The sequence below is a fragment of the Phalangium opilio genome, unplaced genomic scaffold (assembly GCF_054372755.1).
Source record: "Phalangium opilio isolate 3A_F unplaced genomic scaffold, DU_Popi_V2 ptg000003l_1, whole genome shotgun sequence".
Classification (NCBI taxonomy): Eukaryota; Metazoa; Arthropoda; class Arachnida; order Opiliones; family Phalangiidae; genus Phalangium; species Phalangium opilio.
This window is the reverse complement of record NW_028324145.1, coordinates 5,738,107-5,758,720: the sequence shown is the minus strand read 5'-3', so window position 1 is coordinate 5,758,720 and position 20,614 is coordinate 5,738,107. Positions and strand designations below refer to the sequence as shown.

The 20,614-nt window shown below is 41.8% G+C and overlaps 1 protein-coding gene and 1 non-coding gene across 7 annotated transcripts in view; one reads left to right on the top strand and one right to left on the bottom strand.

The window, feature by feature from the left end:
- The window catches only part of LOC149717300 (homeobox protein Meis1-like), a 183,002-nt gene that overhangs the window by 126,426 nt on the left and 35,962 nt on the right, over positions 1–20,614 (top strand). For all 6 annotated transcript variants that reach the window (XM_089837494.1, XM_089837497.1, XM_089837495.1 and 3 more), the window contains one exon: positions 15,611–15,771. In XM_089837494.1, the coding sequence (XP_089693620.1) occupies positions 15,611–15,771 (161 nt within the window). The remainder of the gene's footprint in view (positions 1–15,610; positions 15,772–20,614) is intronic.
- TRNAV-UAC (transfer RNA valine (anticodon UAC)) lies at positions 12,882–12,954 on the bottom strand. The gene has a single exon. It is a non-coding gene; the product is annotated as a tRNA-Val (tRNA).

Here is a 20,614-nt window from a genome sequence, read left to right as displayed (position 1 = left end):
GCATACCATATAGTTTCCTAGGAAAAACTCGGAAAAGAAAAAGGAATTTCGTCAGAAAACTCTCTCTTATCCTCCCTCACTCCCATCTCCATCCCTTTTCGGAGGAAGGAAAAAAAACGCCATCAATCATGCTCAAGTTGCGAGCAGAATGCGGTTACCATGGTTACTCTAACAAACTCTGTTTTGGAAGCTGCGTGTGCCATCCAGAGATGCTGCTTGCGCTTCAAGCTTAGCTAGAAAGAGAGCTCCCTGGAAATTTTATAAGAAGGCCAGAGAGAGTGCGCCGAAAGGATGAGGAATTGGGATGGGATATGAAGAAAGAAAGAAAGAAAGGGTGTTCAACTATAGCACAAGGCCCTGAATATGGTAGAGGGAGAAGGCTAGCTGGTTGGCATTCTTTTTTCTCCATCATGGTTGTAGATGATTATGATTATTCAAGTGAATTGTGAAATAACTCACACGCTAAAGTTGATTTACCATCAACGTGGAACCAATTTTTAAGTCCGCTCAAGGATTGTTATTGTAATTCGCCTTAATTGCGAAACAAAGCCCCGGCGAGAAAAGGTTTTAAATTTAGTATACTAACCTTTATGCGAGACCCCCCGTTTTCCATCCCAACAGCCATCAGTTTTGCGCCTGATCAGCGAACCAAACCTTAGAGGCTTGTTTCGGATGGTGATCCCCGGTCCCGGGGTTGCCGACGCAACTCTTATACTCACTCGTGGCATGTACATTCTCGCTCCGATAACTTTTCTTTCTCCGCTCTTTCTCTCTCTCTCTCTCTCGGAGAAGACCTCGCGTATTCCTCCTCTCCTCTCCTGATCTCCATCCATCCATTCTTTCTTTCATTCCCATCTCTCTCTCCTCTTCCAATCCCTCATCAATAATTTCCCATCCAACAAGAGAAGATCTTTCTTTTTCCGTTTCTTCTTCTTCTTTTTCTTCTATTCCTTGTTACGTATTCTTGTTACTTACAAATAACCTTTCTATCATCGAGTTTGTTGTATTTGTGTATACTGCAAAATATTTTTTTCTCTTCGTGTTTGTAACGATTGTACTGATATCGATGACGTTTTCTTGGCAAGGCTTAGCTAACAAAGACCACGATTCTTTGCCCTAACTTTCTTGTTGATGTTTTATCCCTAATAAGTGTCCAATATCCCTCCGCGATAAGGAAATGGACCCACGATAAGTGTGGCTGTCCAAGTGCGCGTGGAACGCGAGATTTTTATCCCAATACTGTCTTTATATGCACCGCGTGGCGCGAAGATTGGGTGGATGTGATCAAAGGAGACCAAGATGATGAAGAAAGGGGATGGTGGATGCTTCTTATCTGATAATGGTTAGCTTCGATGTCATTTACTCTCCATGGTTGCTGCGTGTGCTCCAATGTCACGGTGGTATAGTGGTAGCGGCTCTCTCTCTTCTTTTTGTGTTTCAAATAAACCCATGAATAATCATGAACTACATCTGTTATATTATAGATCAATAATAGACTTAGACGAAATAGACCAATAATAGATCTAACAAGATAAGCTTAGTAGGACTGATAAGATAAGCAAACTGATATATAAACAATGACAATGCAGCTTAACGCTCAGTTGTATTTTACATGGCTTGATAATAAAGTAACGTAGACTCTCAGTCGTGGACGCTCCTTCATATCGTATCATGGTGTCAGATACTTGAACCCATTGCCCACTCGTCGCGACCCAGTCCGCGGAAACCGCCCTCCCTCCAGTCGCGCCGCCCGCGTCTTGCATCATGACCTCCACGTCTTTTAAGAGCCCTGACGCCTTCGACCCCGGTACCACCAACCCCGCCGCCGCCTGGTCCGAGTACCAGAAAAGCTTTAAAATCTACGCCTTAGCCGCGAAACTATCAGCAGAGCCAGCAGACGTCCAAGTCGCCATCTTCCTGCACATTCTCGGACCATCGGGTCGCCGCGTCTACGACACCCTGACCATTCCTACTCCGCCGGAGATTACCCTGAGCCGTATCTATGAGGCCTTCGACGTTTACTACGCTCCATACAAAAACATCATCGCTTCTCGCTACCTGTTCTTCACATCGAAGCAAGCCCCACATCAACCATTTGACTCGTACATCACCGACTTAAAAACGAAAGCGGTACAATGCGACTTCGGCGATCAACGCTCGTCACTAATATGCACTCAAATCGTCTGTGGTATATTTAAAGAAGAATTACGACGCGCTCTACTCGCTGAATCAAACCTGACCTTAGACCACGCCATCACAAAATGCCAAGCTGATGAATCCGCCACAAAACATGCCAGCACCATGGGACTCCCAGCACCAACCGACCAATCAACGTCGGCGGTCGACGCCATCCACAGCTCGCGTTCACGGCCGCGCCGCCCATACCGGCACCCCACCAACCGGATCAATAATGACCCACAGACTCTACGAGCGGAACGCCAATACCACAGCTCAAATACTACCCGCACACACAATCGACACCCGATGCCACAGCAACGACAGCCTTGGGAAACACACCGCCAAGGCTCCCGTCCAAGCACACAACAACGGTGCCCAAACTGCGGTACATCGCATCACCGGCAAAGCACATGCCCTGCCCAACATTCACGCTGCTACATATGTTCCCAATCTGGACACTGGGCCTCACAGTGCCATGCGCAGAACGTTCACGAGACACACCTCGCCCCAGCCGCGCCAAACTGGCCAACTGATGACCCGCCAGTCGAGTACTACTCCAACACGTCGCATGAAACCGAAGGACCATACGACACGGCATACTGCTCCGAACTCACCCTTCACTGTCACGACATCACCTCCCCGCGCACACAGGGAGACGAATGGTTAGAAACCATCTACTTCGCAAACAACCCAGTCATCATGAAACTCGATACAGGATCCCAGGTCAACATTATCCACGAAGGGATCTACAACAGTCTCCCCATACCGCCACCTATGCACAAACCACCATTCACGGTCCGCACATATTCCGGACACACGGTAGATATCACAGGAGTGATATACCTCAGGTGCGCATCATTCGCGGCGGGCGCAGATCAATGTTTCTACGTAACTCCACACAAAACAACACCGATTTTGGGCGCAACAGCCTCAGTGGAGCTTGGCCTCATCCGCCGCAACAAAAACCCAAGCCATGCCGGTCAACGCGCAACTCTTATGAGAGAACGCCCACTATCGCCCCCCCGGACGGTAGATGCTATCGACGCCACCTCTGCGTACACCGAAGACAACATACCAGGACCTCTGCCACCCCAGCACATCGTCGACCAAATGACACCGGCTGAGATAATCCGAATGTATGGAGACATCTTCGACCGCATCGGAAAACTTCCAGGAAAGCATAGAATACAACTCAAACCAGGAGCAATCCCATCAATCAGCGCTCCGCGCCAAATTCCACATGCTCTGCACCAACAAGTAGCTCAAGAGCTAGCACGTCTACAATCCTTAGGCATAATAGTCCCCGTGACGGAGCCCACGGACTGGGTTCACCCCATGGTAGTAGTACGACAAGAAGGAAAACCGATACCGGTCCGGATATGCATCGATCCACGCAAGCTCAACCCTGCCATAAGACTGGAACCACATCCAATGCCAACAGCGCAGGAAATATTTTCGAACCTCCATGACGCTGACACTTTCACAGTCTTAGATGCACAAAGCGCATTCTGGCAAGTTGAGCTCGACCACGACAGCTCGCTACTGTGCACGTTCGCCACTCCCTTCGGACGATATCGTTTCGTACGTCTTGCTCTCGGAATCTGCACATCGTCATCCGTCTTCCAAAGGATAATGCATTCAATATACCCGCCGGCACAATTCCCTGCGATACATATCTCGACAGATGACTTTCTATTGGCTACCAGGAAAAATATGCACAATCGAACCCTTATCACAGTCCTAGAACGAGCTCGCCAGAATGGACTTACATTCAGCACCAGCAAGATGCAACTCGCCGTCCCAGCAATTACCTACCTGGGCCACCGAATATCTCCGAAGGGACTCGAGATCGCACCATCGAAAACCCAGGCGATCCAAGCCATCCCACCACCGACGGAACGCACAGCACTACAGCGTTTCTTAGGCATGATAAACTACCTGGCCAAGTTTCTGCCCCAACATTCGTCGGAAGCCGCGCCCTTACGCAACCTCCTGAAAAAGGATATCACATTTACCTGGGATACAAACGCCGACGCAACATTCAACAAGCTCAAGCGATTGGTGACTACCGCACCAATACTGGCTCTATACAACCCCAACCTCCAATCAACGATTTCGGTCGACAGCAGCCGGGAAGGCGTAGGAGCCGTTCTAATCCAAGACAACAGGCCAGTCGAATACGCATCGACGTCTTTCACCACCACACAGCAAAACTATGCCCCCATTGAGCGTGAACTACTGGGGATAGTTTACGCCTGCGAGCGGTTTCATTATTACGTCGTGGGAACCAGCTTCATCGTTCAGACAGACCACCGTCCACTAACATCATTAGTCCAAAAGCCACTGCACCTACTCTCACCACGTCTTCAGCGGCTCGTCCTTAAACTAGCGAGATACAACCTGAAGGTAACCTACGTACCCGGCTCGCAACTGTACGTAGCAGACACACTATCTCGAGCACCACGTAAAGAGAAGGACATAGATACAACGGACCTGGAAGGAACATGTGTAACACTGCACACGACGACGACGGCCCTCCCGGAAAACAAGATAGCCAAGATCAAAAACGCGATGACCACTGACACAACATCCCAAGCGTTACTAAAATACATACGACAAGGGTGGCCAGCAACCCCCAATAAACTCCACCCTTCCTTAAAACCACTATGGGGAATTCAAGAGGAGTTCCACGAAGACCACGGGCTCATCTACCGCGGAGATCGCCTATACGTGCCAGTTGGCCAACGTCCGGAAACTCTACGAGATATACACGCAGCGCACCAAGGAATAGCAGCCTGTCTAACAAGGGCCCGACTTCACGTTTACTGGCCACAGATGTCGCAGGATATAACGGATCACGTAAAGAGCTGCGACACATGCCAGAGACGGAGCCGCGCGAACGTGCCACTTCCGATCCACCCTCACACACCACCGCAACGCCCATGGCAAATAGTTGCAACTGATATTTTTCACCTCAATGAGAAGAAAATTATCCTCTTGGTAGACTACTTTTCCAAGTTCGCAGAGGCACAAGAGCTGAAATCGACAAACTCCGAAGCGGTGATCAACTTCCTGAACCCCCATTTTGCCCGATACGGAGCACCGCAGACGTTAGTCTCAGACAACGGACCGCCATACAACTCCAGCAACTTCCACCAGTTCCTTCAACAATGGGGCGTAAAGCACACAACGTCCAGTCCACACCACCCGCAATCGAACGGCCTAGCGGAACGCACCATCCAGACGATTAAAAATATGCTCTACAAGGCCCAACAAGAAGGGAAGGACATGCAAGAAATCCTCATGGAATACCGGTCAACGCCCAGGGGATATCTGCCTTCGCCTGCGGAAATGCTTATGGGCCGGAGAATCCGCACGCCGCTGACAACATCAACACGGACACTCCTCCCACACTTCCCAATAAGACACATTCAAGAGCAGCTGGACAAGCAGAAACATGTGATGGTCCAAAACCAGCGAGCAGCGCATACACCAAAGAATCTCGACTTAACCCCCGGCACAAAAGTCTATCACTACATTGGCCCCCGGCAGTGGGGAAAGGCAACAGTACTCTCAAGAGCTCCAGAACCGCAATCATTCAGAATTCAAACAGAGTCAAACCAGGTCCTCCGGAGAACTCGCCACCATCTGCGACCCCAACACATACCAGAACGACGGAATCCACCAGATAACAACCCTGGTGAAGCACGGGAGCCCACAAGACCAATCCCTCCTACGTACACTGGAGATTCGAACCCGCAGACTCAGTACTTCACGACAACGAGAAGGCTAGTAACAGCACAAACTAATCCTAGCAACCACAACAGAGCAGTCGTCGGGACACCTGCGCCCCCTCTCCCCACCAGGTGCCCAACAACCACGCCAAGAACACTCTCTCCACCAAGTCACCACAACATCCCACCGTCGCCATTCTTAAACGCAAGACCACCATTTCCGAATCCAACAACCGGGCCAGTCTCAGCACGACCAAAGCGACAGGCTTATCCCCCAGCACGATACCCGGACGTAGAAAGAACTCGTCGCAGCCAGAACTAACGTATATTGCGTATTTTAAAAACCCCTTATCAAAAATCACTTTTTAACTCTGTTAATATTAATTTTAAAATTAGAACTACAGTCCCGACGGGCATTCCCTTGTTTTTTATATAATTGTATAACGAAAGGAAGATGTTATATTATAGATCAATAATAGACTTAGACGAAATAGACCAATAATAGATCTAACAAGATAAGCTTAGTAGGACTGATAAGATAAGCAAACTGATATATAAACAATGACAATGCAGCTTAACGCTCAGTTGTATTTTACATGGCTTGATAATAAAGTAACGTAGACTCTCAGTCGTGGACGCTCCTTCATATCGTATCAACATCCACATCGAGTATGGTTTAACCAGGGAGACTTAATAATAAGGGAGTTGTATTGAAGAAGGGAGAACCTGGGTCGCAGCTCGTTCTGCGCATCTTTCGACTCCCAAGCAGTTGGGAAAAAGACACGTGTCACGTGGTCTTCTTTAGGGGTGCAACATTTTCCACTCCTAGGCATTTGAGAAGACACGTGGTCCTTGGGGGTGTAACGTTAACTGAGGTTTCGAGGGAACGATCTTGCAAAGGGTATTTATAGTTTTGAGCAACATCGAGTTCGCTCCCTTTTTGAGTCTCTCATGTTTCTCTGTCGTCGTACAGGACTTTTTCCATTTATGGGTAGTTATTAAGACAGTATTGAGCATTCATGTGTGGCTCGAGTAAATTCTCCAATCTTGCTCCACGACCCATTTCAGTTTAAAATGGGGTAAGAAATCGATTCCAAAGGCGGCTGGCTGCGAGAGAATAGGGTTTTTGATATCCGAGATTCGCGCTCTCTCTTGTTCAGAAATGGAAGAATAGGAGAGTGTGGGTGGAAATGAGACGGTCGCTTTTCCCCAAAAATGATAAGAATTCCAATAAAATTGGGTGAACAAAGTATTGGGTTTTTGCTTAACTTCGTACCAAATCAAATTCGTTCAAATTCAATGGCAAATTCAATTTGATATTTAAAAATTAAAATACATTTTATTTGACTTAAATTTTTCATTGTTGTTGAATTAAAGCAATGTCCTTGAGAAAGTAGGAGGTTATGTTAAAAGAGCGCTTGAATTATCAGGCGTCACCCCTCAATAAAAGTACGGAACACGTAAAAACTTCCTATTTAATTTTTTTTCGTTTATGATGAAAGAAAAATTTAATAAGATATTTTAAATTTTCGTGGGTTGACTGTTCACTCACCTGTTCAGTTCATATGCACGTCTCGAGTGTCATGCCGTGTTTACCTTTTTATACGATTTTTTAATCAAGGCGTTTGTTTAATTTAATCGCTTCGTAAATTATATCTTTGGTGGTCGACGTTAACTCCGTTCGTGGACGGGCGCAGTTGGCAATGTGGGTGGAAATGCTTCCCCAATTTTCTCTACCATTGTTTTCTTTTTTGACTCGACTACTTGCGTATGCAGGCGCGTGCATGTCAATCACCTGACTTTTTGACCTTCCTATAGCTTCTTTCTAGCACTCCGCCTAACAATTTTAGCGCCGCCTACCGAGGGCGAAACGTTAACGCCCATACTTTTTTTCCCTGTTTTATTCCTCCTTCCTCCATTTTATTCCCAGGGAAGGTTTATGCATTTTTGTATCCTTGGATGTCCGTCCGGTACAAGTTGAAAATGTAGCGCGCGCAGTCTTATCACTTAATTGCGTAATGTTTTTATTATTATTGTTGTTTCTGCTTACGTATATTAATAGATAAACCTAAACTAACTAAACCAGGCGATTAGGTAACTACTTAAATATTGGACCACCTGCAACTCTACTCCTGAGGCATCATACTTTTGATAAAATGCTCGATTTTTGAACAGAAAGCGTATAGCTAATCCGTTATTTTGGGGAAATTGTTGATTGTTACGTCATCGTTAATCTTCCAAACCAGTTAATTAATTCGTCAGTTAATTATATACCTAACTATTAAGATGTAACATTTTTTGATTAACCAACCCCAAATAATTATCAAAATAACTACGGAATAATTTTACATAATTAGTTCACGTTGTAGGTCTTTAATTAAGATTTTATATATATTAAAAAAAATCCCCCTTGGGTTAGTTCATCCCTTAAAATTTAGGGGTGATGAGTTTGGAATGGCTAGAAAGAAAAAAAAAGAATGTTGTAATCCATGGATCGCATGATCATCATAGCTAGGGAGGGAAGGCCAAATTCATCTCTCTCCCTCTTCCTCTCACATCCGAAAGATGAAAATGGAGTTTTAGGAGAAGGGTGTCAGAGCGGACTAAGATTGATGTTCACCCCGGGGGCGAAGCTGGGGGTGCATTCCAACCATCTCCCACCCCTCTCTACCATAAAAGTCTGGATGAGAATGGAACGACCCTTTCAATTCCTATATATATATATCGAGACCCTACGGTTACGTTACTTGTTTCTCTTAATTACCAAAAGAAATAAAATTACTATAATTTATTAATTTAATAATATTTATTGTTTCAAATCACGCTCTTTGTAATTTTATTTCATTTGAGAATTATTTTTAAAATCAAATCTTTTTTCTTTTGTCGCGTTCAAATCTCAGTGCAAAAGGTATTATGTATTGTTCGAGGGGTTGTTAACCCCGCTTTTAAGTATATATAGGGAATACATTGAGTGATTTGTAATTTTTTTAGCCAATATCCGACGCCTCGATGTTTGCTCACGTGAAATAGGTATTGTTTGTGGGGTTGGTTACGCGTTGTTTTAGAGTAACATTGGGAATACATTGAGTGATTTGTAATTTTTTTAGCCAATATCCGACGCCTCTATTTTTGCTCACGTGAAATTGTTATTATTCGTGGGGTTGGTTACGCACTGTTTTAAGATTTTTTTATTGGGGATACACTGAAGGAGTTACTAGTAATTTTGGTTATATATCCGACGCCTCTGTTATGTTACAGTAAATCCCTTTTAATCTCTTTTCCCCCTTGGGGCTGGTAGGGTACGCCCAAGTTTGAACTGAACGCTTCTCACTGTATATAGTATAACCTTTATTTTCATCCCAGAGCCACTATACGTAATACCTCCTCCATTACGTAAGTACTAAGAGCTCCTCGACCCCTATAAACCCCCCTGGTATTGAAAACACCTCCCCGAGTCCTTCATGCGTTTATGTATAACCTTTGTGTTATAGTACTAGCAAAAGTTGATAGATGAAAGATAAAGTATACTTCGTTGTAGCATGCTTACGCCGTGTAGTATGAGAAACACCCCTTTATCTCTCAAAATAGTGTCGACCCCCTCTGTGTATGATTACCTTCACGACCGTAGCACAGGGAAACGTGTGAATAGGCTCCTAAAGTAGCAGTAACGTTTGGATCGCCACCATAGAGTATTGTTTTCTATAAACCCTTGACCTCCTGAAAGCTCTGCTCTGATTGGTCGCGTCGGTTCGTGTTTCAGTCTGAGAGGAGTTTCATTTGCTGCTCATTTTACATGGCGCCTACAGATAAAGGCTGTTAACTGTGCGCGAAGTAAACTTCATGTTTTCATCTACGAACTTTTGATACTACTTTTGTTACGTCAACAAAATGACGCGATATTTTCCTTTTGGTTGGGTCTCATTTTACGACGTCATTTTCGTGTGAATATATTTTTATTCGTTTACCAGTACCACGTTTATTTTTCCATCTCCTCCTTTTTTTGGAAGTGTGGGATCCAATCTTTTGAAAGGGAAAATAGAAACTTACGTCTGCATGTCTGTTTTAGGTTTGCATGTGGGAGTTGGAATTTTAAAGCTCTGATCTACTTATCCCCCCCCCCTTTTTTTATAAAAAAATGACTATTGCACATGTGAGAGAGGGGTGATCAATTGGTCGAACGTAATCCAATCGGACACCGCTCGTGCTCTGTGTATAGCGAACTACCCCAACGTTTGGATGGACGTGGCGTATTTGCAACCCCTATGCTTTGAAGTTTTTAAATATTGGCTCGTGCCCTTGATGCTGCTCTTGGCTCAATTTAATGCCTTAGAAGTGTTTGTTTTGAGTTTTTTGAAGTGTTTTAGACGCGCTGTATCTTAACTAACCGCTGTCTATAAGAAACATTACTGAAGCCTTGCAAACTGGCTTTTTCAAGCCGTATTTGAGCCAAGGCCTAAGAAATTTCAATTTTACTCTTTAAAACATCACGTTTTATATCGTCTTAGACTCTTGGTAAGAACAGTTTCTTTCATGGGAAGTGTTTGTTTGAATTCAAGCGTTGTTATTTATATCGATTTTGTTAGCTATACCTCTCAAGTATCGATTTGTGGAATTTAAAATTAAGTATATTGAGTTTCATAGTATCTTGGATTCTTGGTAAGATTATTTACTTTCACGGGAAGTGTTTTTTTGCTTGAATTCAAGCGTTGTTGTTTTTTATATCGACTTTGTTAGCCATACCTCTCAAGTATCGATTTGTGTAATTTAAATTTTAAGTATATTAAGTTTCATAGTATCTTATATTGTTGGTGTAAGAGCTATTATAGTTCATTTTCTATTTTTCTTGGGAAAGGTCAATCAGTTCAAAATGTTAAAATCCGTATCATAGAAAAACTTGACAAGTATCTTGAACTTCATTTCTTATTTCTGAAAAAGTTTCTTTCATACAATTATTATTATTTTTTTGGCATGGATCCTGTCAGATATTTCTAGTATAGCTTCAGGGCTTGTCAAATTTTGGCAACTGACAGCCCCGTGCACCACCACCGCCACCTCGCGGGTCATCCTATGAACCAGAAAGCCATAAAAATTTGAAACGAAAAATATAGAGGAGCGTACATAGAAACCTTTTCACAAAGATGCGAGGAAATGTAGCTTTGGTTCAGCTCTCGCCTTTCTCGCTCTCCCCTCTAAGCATCTGCTTAGAAGTCTATGATCTTCTCGGCGGACAATGAGAACTGCTTTCTATAAGTACTAGGTTTCATGGAAGGCGGTGGACTCGCCTTGGGTTTTTGGAGTAGTTGGCAACCTTTAATTTTAACCACTAAAGAGAGTGTGAAATTCTGAAAATCAAGTGTTTTTTATCAGAAGTTTATTGATAAAAACATAAAGTATTATATAAAAACGTCTTGGTTTGGACCAAGGCCGAAAAAACAAACGATATGTGTGAGGTTTATCAATTGACTGAAGTATCAGATATTGAAATTTTTTCTAGTTATTTTTATACACTCAATCCTTAATCAATATTTAATTCAATCAACTGATTTTACTGTTAATCGACCTAGTCCCTCTAAATTAATTGAAAAAATTACATATCTACGCTTTTTCAAGAACAATTACATTTTCCGAAAACATTTTATCGTGAAATTAATTTATCATGTTGAGGATACAGTATTGAATATTTGAAATGTTCTACTGGATGTCTAAAAAAAGCAAGCGAACTTTGGCATAACTCGAATGGAAAATGTAAATATTTGATCGTGGATGCCAAACAAGGGTGTTGCGCGAATTTATATATTTAATTTCGTATATCGAAATGCTACATTTCTATTGTCGCCTCTTTGATGGTAAAGTTGCACTGGAACTTCCTTTTCCGTACTTAAGAATTTCTTGGTCATAACTCAGTCTATGGTAATATTGGCTGAGTGTGTTGCGACGGCTCAGATGACCCATACACTGAAACCACTGGTGATTATAAAATGCCATACATTTTGAAAATAGAGAAAGGGAGGGGGTGTCGGAGTTAAATGTGACCTTCTTGGCATAACTAGTAATGAATGATGTGTTTAACCATATTATTTCCGCGGGAAATGAATATAACAAGTCTGAGAAGTATTTCTGTTTATGTGATCTTTACCCTTTACCACACAGGATAAACTTTGTTGCTTTGTCTTAAGTAGACGAAATTCACTCTAAACGACAGTCTTATCAACAACTTAAAACAGATTTAAACTTCTTTTGGTGCAAACTTGAAAATTTGTCAAGCCAGCAACAATTAAAACTATGTCGGTCAAGATGCTCACAAGTTAGTGAGCATCGACACGAAATCCCTTCAAAATAATTAATTTCATGATAAAATGTTTTCGGAAAATGTAATTGTTCTTGAAAAAGCGTAGATATGTAATTTTTTCAATTAATTTAGAGGGACTAGGTCGATTAACAGTAAAATCAGTTGATTGAATTAAATATTGATTAAGGATTGAGTGTATAAAAATAACTAGAAAAAATTTCAATATCTGATACTTCATGAAGTCAATTGATAAACCTCACACATATCGTTTGTTTTTTCGGCCTTGGTCCAAACCAAGACGTTTTTATATAATATCTGTCGCTTCAGTCTTAATGTAATTAAATTTTGAGTAATTATGTTTTCTTTACCGCTTATTATTATGTCCAATTACGATGGTCAAAACATGCATCTAGCAGGGCCCGAACGTTGCACCTTCCGCGTGTTAGGGGGACGAGATAACCACTACACTACACATACCTGGTAATACTGAGATTCCTAAGAGACCTAGCTTATTATTATGTCCAATCACGATGGTCAAAACATGTATCTACCAGGGCTCGAACCCGGGACCTTCCGCATGTAAAGCGGACGTGATAACCACTACACAATGAATACTTGGTTATTCTGAGTTTTCGAAGAAACCTAGCTTATTATTGTGTCCAATAACGATAGTCAAGTCATGTATCTACCAGGGCTCGAACCTGGGACCTTCCGAATGTAAAGCGGACGTGATAACCACTACACCATAGATACTTGGTTATTTTGAGTTTTCGAAGAGCTCTAGCATTATTATTATGTCCAATCACGATGGTCGAAACAAGTACTTCTGTAATTAACTAAAATTAACATACTTAGACTTAATTGTTTCTGATTAGACTAGCCGATCGCACACCCTGAATACTTAATTGTTAAATTAAGAGTATTCCGAAAAGTAACTTCGCTCTAGTTTTTCAGTTAGAGGTGGTTAAATATCACGAAAAACCCCATGTTAATCTCCATAGGAAAATTGGTAAAAGCATGTGAATTTTGCTTTAACGTTACAAAAGAGTATCAAGTCATATCTACAAGGGCCTACCGGCCCTGTAGAATACTTCATTGGAGCTTGCTCCCACCGTGGTATATGAAAAACACCATTGTAACTCTCAGAATAGTGTCGACCCCCTCTGCGCAAGATCACGCGCAACACTTTGAATACTCGTGAATAGGCTTGCTCTAGCACCAAGAATTAACGCTTGGATCGCCACCATAGAGTACTATTTTCTAAATAAACCTTTGACCTAAGAAAACCTCCTCTGAATGGTTGGTTCGCGTAGGGTTTCAGAGAACGGTCGTTTGCTTCTCATTTTACATGTAGTCTACCCTGAGCGAAGTAAACTTTTGTTTTTATCAACGAAATTATGATTTTAATATCCATTGTTGGTGTTTTTACAATTTTTTTGTATCCACTATCCCTTGAAATCAAACCGTGACCTCAGATTTTGACATATTATTAACGTAGACTCAGTAGTTAGTATTTGAAAGAATTTTTTTATGGTAGAGAATATTTTGTGGTCTTGCAGAAAACCGAGCAGACGACTTTATGAAAAAAAAAAAATAACCTATAATAAGAAAGAAAAGTACGCAGCCCTCTAGCTTTTGACAACCGTGACCTTATCCATGATCGACTAGGTTTTAGAGGGTGTTATGTCTAGTTATACAGAAACTATGAGGGAAGAGATGTACTTGGTTTTTAAGATGAATGAATTGCGTTTTGCTGTTATTTACCCCACCCCCTATTCCTCCTCCATTCTTTACGCTTTCAACGAACGTAGCCTGTCGTGCACCAGTTCAACTAATCGTTACATCATCCTTGTACTTGTACAGTCGCTTTTGTTAATGTTGAAAAACTTGGGTGTATATATTGCGACTGGCTTGAAGATGGAACTGCGCTAGTATACAGATTGTCAGATTCTTCAACAGGAGTTTGATACCGACCGTTGTACCCTAATTATTTTGGTGACACTGCTGCGCGTGAGAGTTGTGAACTAACTTAGTATAGCTCTCTTATCGTGTACCTCGTTTCTCTTCCTTGTCTGGAGTCTGGACGTCGTACCATCATCCATTTTCGTCTCCCAAAGTCTCTTAAGTTCTCTTTTATATTCGTCATGGCAATTTTTCTCCCCCTTAACCTTAAGATTAATGATGAACTCGCGCTCGGCATATCGTTAATTTTTCATCTTGAGGTGATAATAGAGGCTGTGGTTTTGAGACGGGATGGAATTTTTGCAGGGATGCTAACTTAGATTTTGTTAGTGTAAATGTTAGTTTCGTACTTTTCTAATGATCTTCATGGTTTTTTATGATTCAAGGTTATTGCACATGCGCAGTGAGCTTTTTATGGCATTGAGTATATTTTTTTGTTTCATTATTGAAATGAGTGGAATATTTACTTAAAAGTTAAAGAACTTAAAGTCATCGCAATTAACATTATTAGTCAGTCCATTTAGTTGTTAGGCCTTGTCTGAAATGTCCAGTACGTTTCTTTTTATCAATGGGCAACAGCCCGTTCCCGTTGTGTTGTGGTAAGGAAGAATAGCTAGCTAGCTAGCTAGTTGGGAAAGGATTTTGACACATAATCCGACATCAGACTTGTAAGGGGACATCCCACCCGTAAAACCCTTAACCACCACCACCACCCGGGCATTGCCACCACGCAGTCTGTCTCCTTCACCCACTGTACGTAGTCTGTATATATCAATATTGAAAGGTCCCGTCCGACCGTTGGACAAGCAGCGGGGCCTACCGATACCATACCAGTCACGTAGGAATCCCCTTCCCTGGAGCTCTTTCTGAAAGCCCCTGAAACCCTACGTACGTACGTGTACGTCTGTTGAATCCCGGGACGTTTTTAGATGGACGGCCGACATTCGGGCCGCCCTCACCGCCTGCCTTAACAGTCCCTTTGCCTTTTTATTCATCGTCAAATCGGACCTGACAACTTGTAAAAAAGATAGGCTAGAAGAGAGAAAGAGGAATATTTTCGGACACCCTCCCCGGTTCGCGCCGAGTTCTCTGGATCATTCTTGCCGCCGCCGTTCCCTTTCCAGTTACGGCTTCACTCGGATCAGTGGCACGCGGACTTTCCGCGGTTGTTATTCGCGCGCGATAAAATCCATCCATCCATCCGCCGCTCGCGCCAAAAGCCGGGTCATGAAAGACAGCACGGTTCTTAATTGTACCACCACCAACAACCCCGCGACTGTCTTCCGAGTTCCTCCGATGTTTACTTCCGATTTACTTCCAACTTCCTCTAAGGCTACTACTCCATTGGCTAATAGTAATTTTGCGTAACGCGTTAAGCCTATTTTCGTTTATTTATTTTTGTTTAAGTGATGGTTGTATTAACAATTGGATTATTTGAATTCCTCAGGTTTTTCGTTATGGTCAGCCGGTGACGCGAGTGTCGGTTCTGGAGATGGAACGGGTGAAGATGAGGATGAGGAAAGGGGCAAGAAACGGCAAAAGAAACGCGGGATCTTCCCCAAAGTTGCGACTAATATTATGCGAGCTTGGCTATTCCAACATCTCACGGTAAGTTTTGTTATTATTATTGTTTGGTTATTCTGTTGAGTCTTTTTTTATTTTGACGTAGTAATTTAACTGGGTTGGGTTTTCCCGTTATTTACATCCGTTTCGAGTTCATTGTATACGCGTATATCGTTTGTATCGAGGGGTTAGTCATTCGCAAAAATTTTGTACACCTGATTACTGATTTCTGAATTTTTTGTGAATTCCGATGATAACTGAACGAATTCCTTGATTACGATTATTTTCGGTGATTTACATAATATTTACACTGATTTCCCGTTATTGCCGCAGATTAATTGTGATTCCTGTTTGAATTCCAATGAATTCCGGTGATTTTTTTTTTGTGAATGCCGTGATTACCACTGGATTCTTCGTGAATTTCAACTGATTACGATTTTTACTTCGGATTTTCGAATTCCTCGATTGATTATGCGTGATTATTTCACGAAATGGGTGATTACCGAGGCGATTACAAAAGATTACTAGTAAATCACGTGATTCTTTCTGATTTTCTCAAGATTTCACGTGATTTCCAATGATTATCGGAGATTTCTGATTACCTTTGATTACCCACAAGAATGATTTTGATTACTAATGATTTTCTAAGAATTCTAGAAATAAAGTAATAGATTTCTACGGTTTTGTACACCTGATTAATTATTCAAGTGACTAACCCCTCGGTCGTATATTGCTCGCTATAGTGTTATTACATATCCTCATCAATTTCTCTTAATTATCTACTTTCGCATTTACGCTTAGCTCGTGACAAAATTATTCCCAGCTGCGGTTCGATGTTTTGCTACAGTTACATTTTTCCCAATGTACGCGAAATAAGCCATTTCCCGTTGACACATCACAAACACTCACGTCGCGTGTCTTTCCTAAGTTTAGATTTTGTGTCCGAATTATAAAAATTTCAACTTGATACACTAGGCCTATAGTAGGCTTAACTTTTTGTGCTTATATAATCTAATTCGGAAGCTATCGTCAATTCGCCTTCATCAAATCCTATCCCCAGCTCGCTCGCGTTTGGTTTTAAAACTTAATTTCACGACAGGGCGGTTGGTTGAACTTTAACGAGGTGCCGATTTTACAGAATGATCTACCATGCAACACCCTTTTTCCCGCCTTTTTTAAAGACATTCCCTGAAATGGCGGGAATAAAAAAAACGTGTAGCGAAACTCACGCGCTCCGATGAACTAATTTTGCCATTTGATGTTAAATAAGCCTTACATACATGTGTAAAGTAGTGTGAAATATTGGGGCTTGTTGTATCCATCCCGCTCTGAATTTTGAGTCATAAAAATCATTCCTACGATAAAAATTCACTCTCCCTCTTGCACTTTCTCGCGCAATATTTTGATATTGTAATCTGCACCCTAGCTAGGCCTTTTTTTCTGTTTTGCATATTTCGTTCTGGGAATTGGCCTCTTTCATATATATATTTTTTTGTGGTGTTGAGACTGTTGACTTAAGAATTTTGACAGCTTTAACAGCGACTTTTATGAAGTTTTATCTCGAAAACTGATATAAATGAAAGTGCCTTGTGTACAAGGTGTATTGAGGCGGATAGATGTTCATGCTCTGTTCGATTTCGAGACAAAAATGTAACTTCTATGACATAGTGTCCGAAGGGAGACAGTTTTTAAGTTATCCTTGGAATTTGGAGTGTTTTATAGACGACCCCCTTAATTAAATTAGCATTGTCTTACAGTTTATCGTGATAAATTTAAGGGGTCATCCGTAAATTACTTTAAACGTAACTTGAAAACGGTGACCCGGACGACAAAATGTCATAGAACGGTTTCGACTCAAACTCGCCCAAAGAAAACAGAACATTCCCCTTAATTTCTGTCAGACCTTTCAGAGAAACACCCTGTATACGCAACACACCATGTAATAAGCAAGATAAAGAAAAATAAGTGCAAAGGAGGCCCCATTGTCTAAGAATTTCATAGCGAAAGTTTTGTTTATTTAGGGTATAAGAAACGGATATGAGATATTATAGATAAGTTAATGAATTCTATTTATTTTTTCCGATGCAGGAATATTAACTACTTGATTGATATTTAGTCTTCGCCGATGTAATCAAATTTCCCCGCCTTAGTTTTCCGATCCGACTAATCTTTGAGCAAACTTTTAGGCTTAGATGTCTGGAGGGGGTTTAATAACACGCGACACACCATCTAAACCCCTTTTCCACATTAAGTTACCTCACCTCTTTCGAATAAGGAAGGAATGGCGTCATATTGACTCGTGATCGTAATTATGCCTCGGGGATTCCACGCCGTCGCGGGCTGAAGGAGAAGCCCAACTTAGATCTTGGGCCTTGGCCGCTTGCCGATTGCAAATATACTATACTGATGTTGAAGAGAGGCTAGGCTGACGCTGTAGCTTCATCGAGGAGCTAGCTAGGCCCCGAAGCCAGCCAGAGAGTCTTAAGCAAGCAAAAGGGTCGAGATTTTTTTCTCTCTCTCTTTGTGTAGGCTTATAGTGTAGAATCAGCTGTAACTCCACTTAGCCATATAACAGGCAGCAAAACCTCTTCTAATCCTCATCTTCTTTTATTGCTCTTGGGCTTCTTCTGGTCATGGCGTTTCTCATGCACGTTTTTCCCTATTTTGTTTGCTCGGGCCAAACCCGTTACTTCTCTCCTCTCTCTCTTGGGTCATGGATGGTCCTGTAATGAAAGTGTCGTCGGTAAACGTATAACGGATTGGAGGAACGAATGTTGGAACTCCTAAATTTGTTAGTTTGAATCAGATTTGGTTTTGGTTTTGTAGGGATGATATTTTTTGTAGTTTTCTTTTATATTTCCTCATGGTTTGAGTTGGAATCGTTTAAAAATGGTTATGATTGCTACCCTTGATAGTTATTTACCTTCTTTTAATTTGCCGTGGGACACCATTGTGTAGGGGTAATAGTGATTTTACAGGGCTATTGAGAAAGATATTAGGGTCTAATCAATTATGGTTCTTTTGAAAAAGAAAATATTTAGTAAAGATCCATTTTTCAATGCCTTAATATTCTAAAGGCGACAACAGCAGTTGGAACGATTTCGAACCATAACCCCCAGTTCAAAATTTTACATAACCAATTACCAAACCGAGTAGTTAGAGTAGCTCGAATTTATTTACATTAATTTGACAAAGTTTAATTAATTAGTGACCCTTTTCCCTTCATTCCTTCTCCAACATCATCGGATAAATCTGACCAAGCTATGTATATAGTTAAGTTTTCCATAAATTGAACAATACTCTTATATTACTTCAACCAACAACCTTGGAAACTGCGGAAGCTCAAGAGAATATGCGCAGTTGGGAATTACAGCTCTTTCTATTGCAGAATTTGCCGTTCGAACTAAGATTAATCCCTGCAAAATTAGGCCTATTTTAGGCTTAACTAAAAGTTCAAACTCTCCTTTTAGACTAAGCTGTGAAAGGTTAAAGAATGTATGGCGTTTCAAAAATGAAACCTTTTCGATCGGCGCGATCCACCTTGGGTACCTTGGGTGGAGTATTTTCCTTTGCTCTCTCTCTTTCAAACCCTGCAGAGTTTCCTTCCGAGTTTCGCGGTGCAGTTTTCGTGGTGGTAAACTACGATTTAGACATGTATGTGAAGAAGAGAATGAAGGCTCGGCTCGGCTGGGCTGCATGTTAGAATCTTTTAGGCGTATTTTTAGAAATTTAATATGCAAAGAACGCCCTAACGCTCTCTCTTTCCTGAATAAACGTGCGCGTTAGGAATATTGGGTTCTTGAATGTTTTATAAATAGGAAAACCCTTGGGCCCTAAGAAGTGCAGGGGTATAAAGTTGGATAACGCTAGAAGAAGTAAAGCCTGCCTGCCTGCATGGGAGGATAGGGGAAGAAAAAAATAACCAGGGTGTATACGGACGGCTTTTGATGGAAACTGACAAGAAAGTAATTTTCGAAGCGTTCGCTCGCTCGACTAAAGCTTGAAATTTCTGGGAGCGAGAGAGAGAGGGTGAGCACTATTGTGTGTCAGGGCAACCCCCTATAGCCCTAACTTTCCCCAACAACACCCCGTAATACTCCTGGGCAATTCACGCGGAATTTGCAACGTATTCGTTACGTATTTTAAACAAGGGCAGGGTTCGTACGGAACCTGGATAAGTCAGGGATGTGGAAAATAGGAGAAAAAGTCAGGGATTTCGCTCGGTATATCAAACCATGCTTTGAGACATGCTAAATATGAGCCAGGCGTGATGTAGTGGGCTCTGGTGAACACCTTAAAATGGTCAGGGATATTGGCAAAATTTGGTCAGGGATAATCTAGAAAAGTCAGGAATTTTCAATACAAAAATTTCGTACGAACCCTGAAGGGCTATCTATTGCGTCAGACGTTTTTGAATTTTTTGGGGTTATAAGGGGAATTTTTACACGACGCTTAAAAGTTATTAACTGGAAAGAGTGGTGTATAGTTAGGTTGCCCCGGAGCTGCACTCTAGTTGCGTTTTTTGCACCAGATGAGAGCTCAGGGTAGTAGGAGGGTCGTCCCCAAAAACTCGATGATTGCGCTCTTGACAGTTTTTGGGATATGGGGCGCTTTCGCTGCTGCTCTGCCGGATATTTTACGAAAACCCACGCTTATCTTAATTTTAATTATTATTATTATTATTATTATTATTATTATTATTATTATTATTATTATTATTAATATGAAAGTTACTGGTAGAAATAGACCTTACAAAGTAGACGATGTACAATTGTTAAAGGAATAAGTACCACCATTGGTTAAGGGAAGTACATTTGTGGAAGATCATTTTCATTAAATTTATAATGAAGATATACCCTCGTGGCTTGATAAGAATTGAAATTAAAAT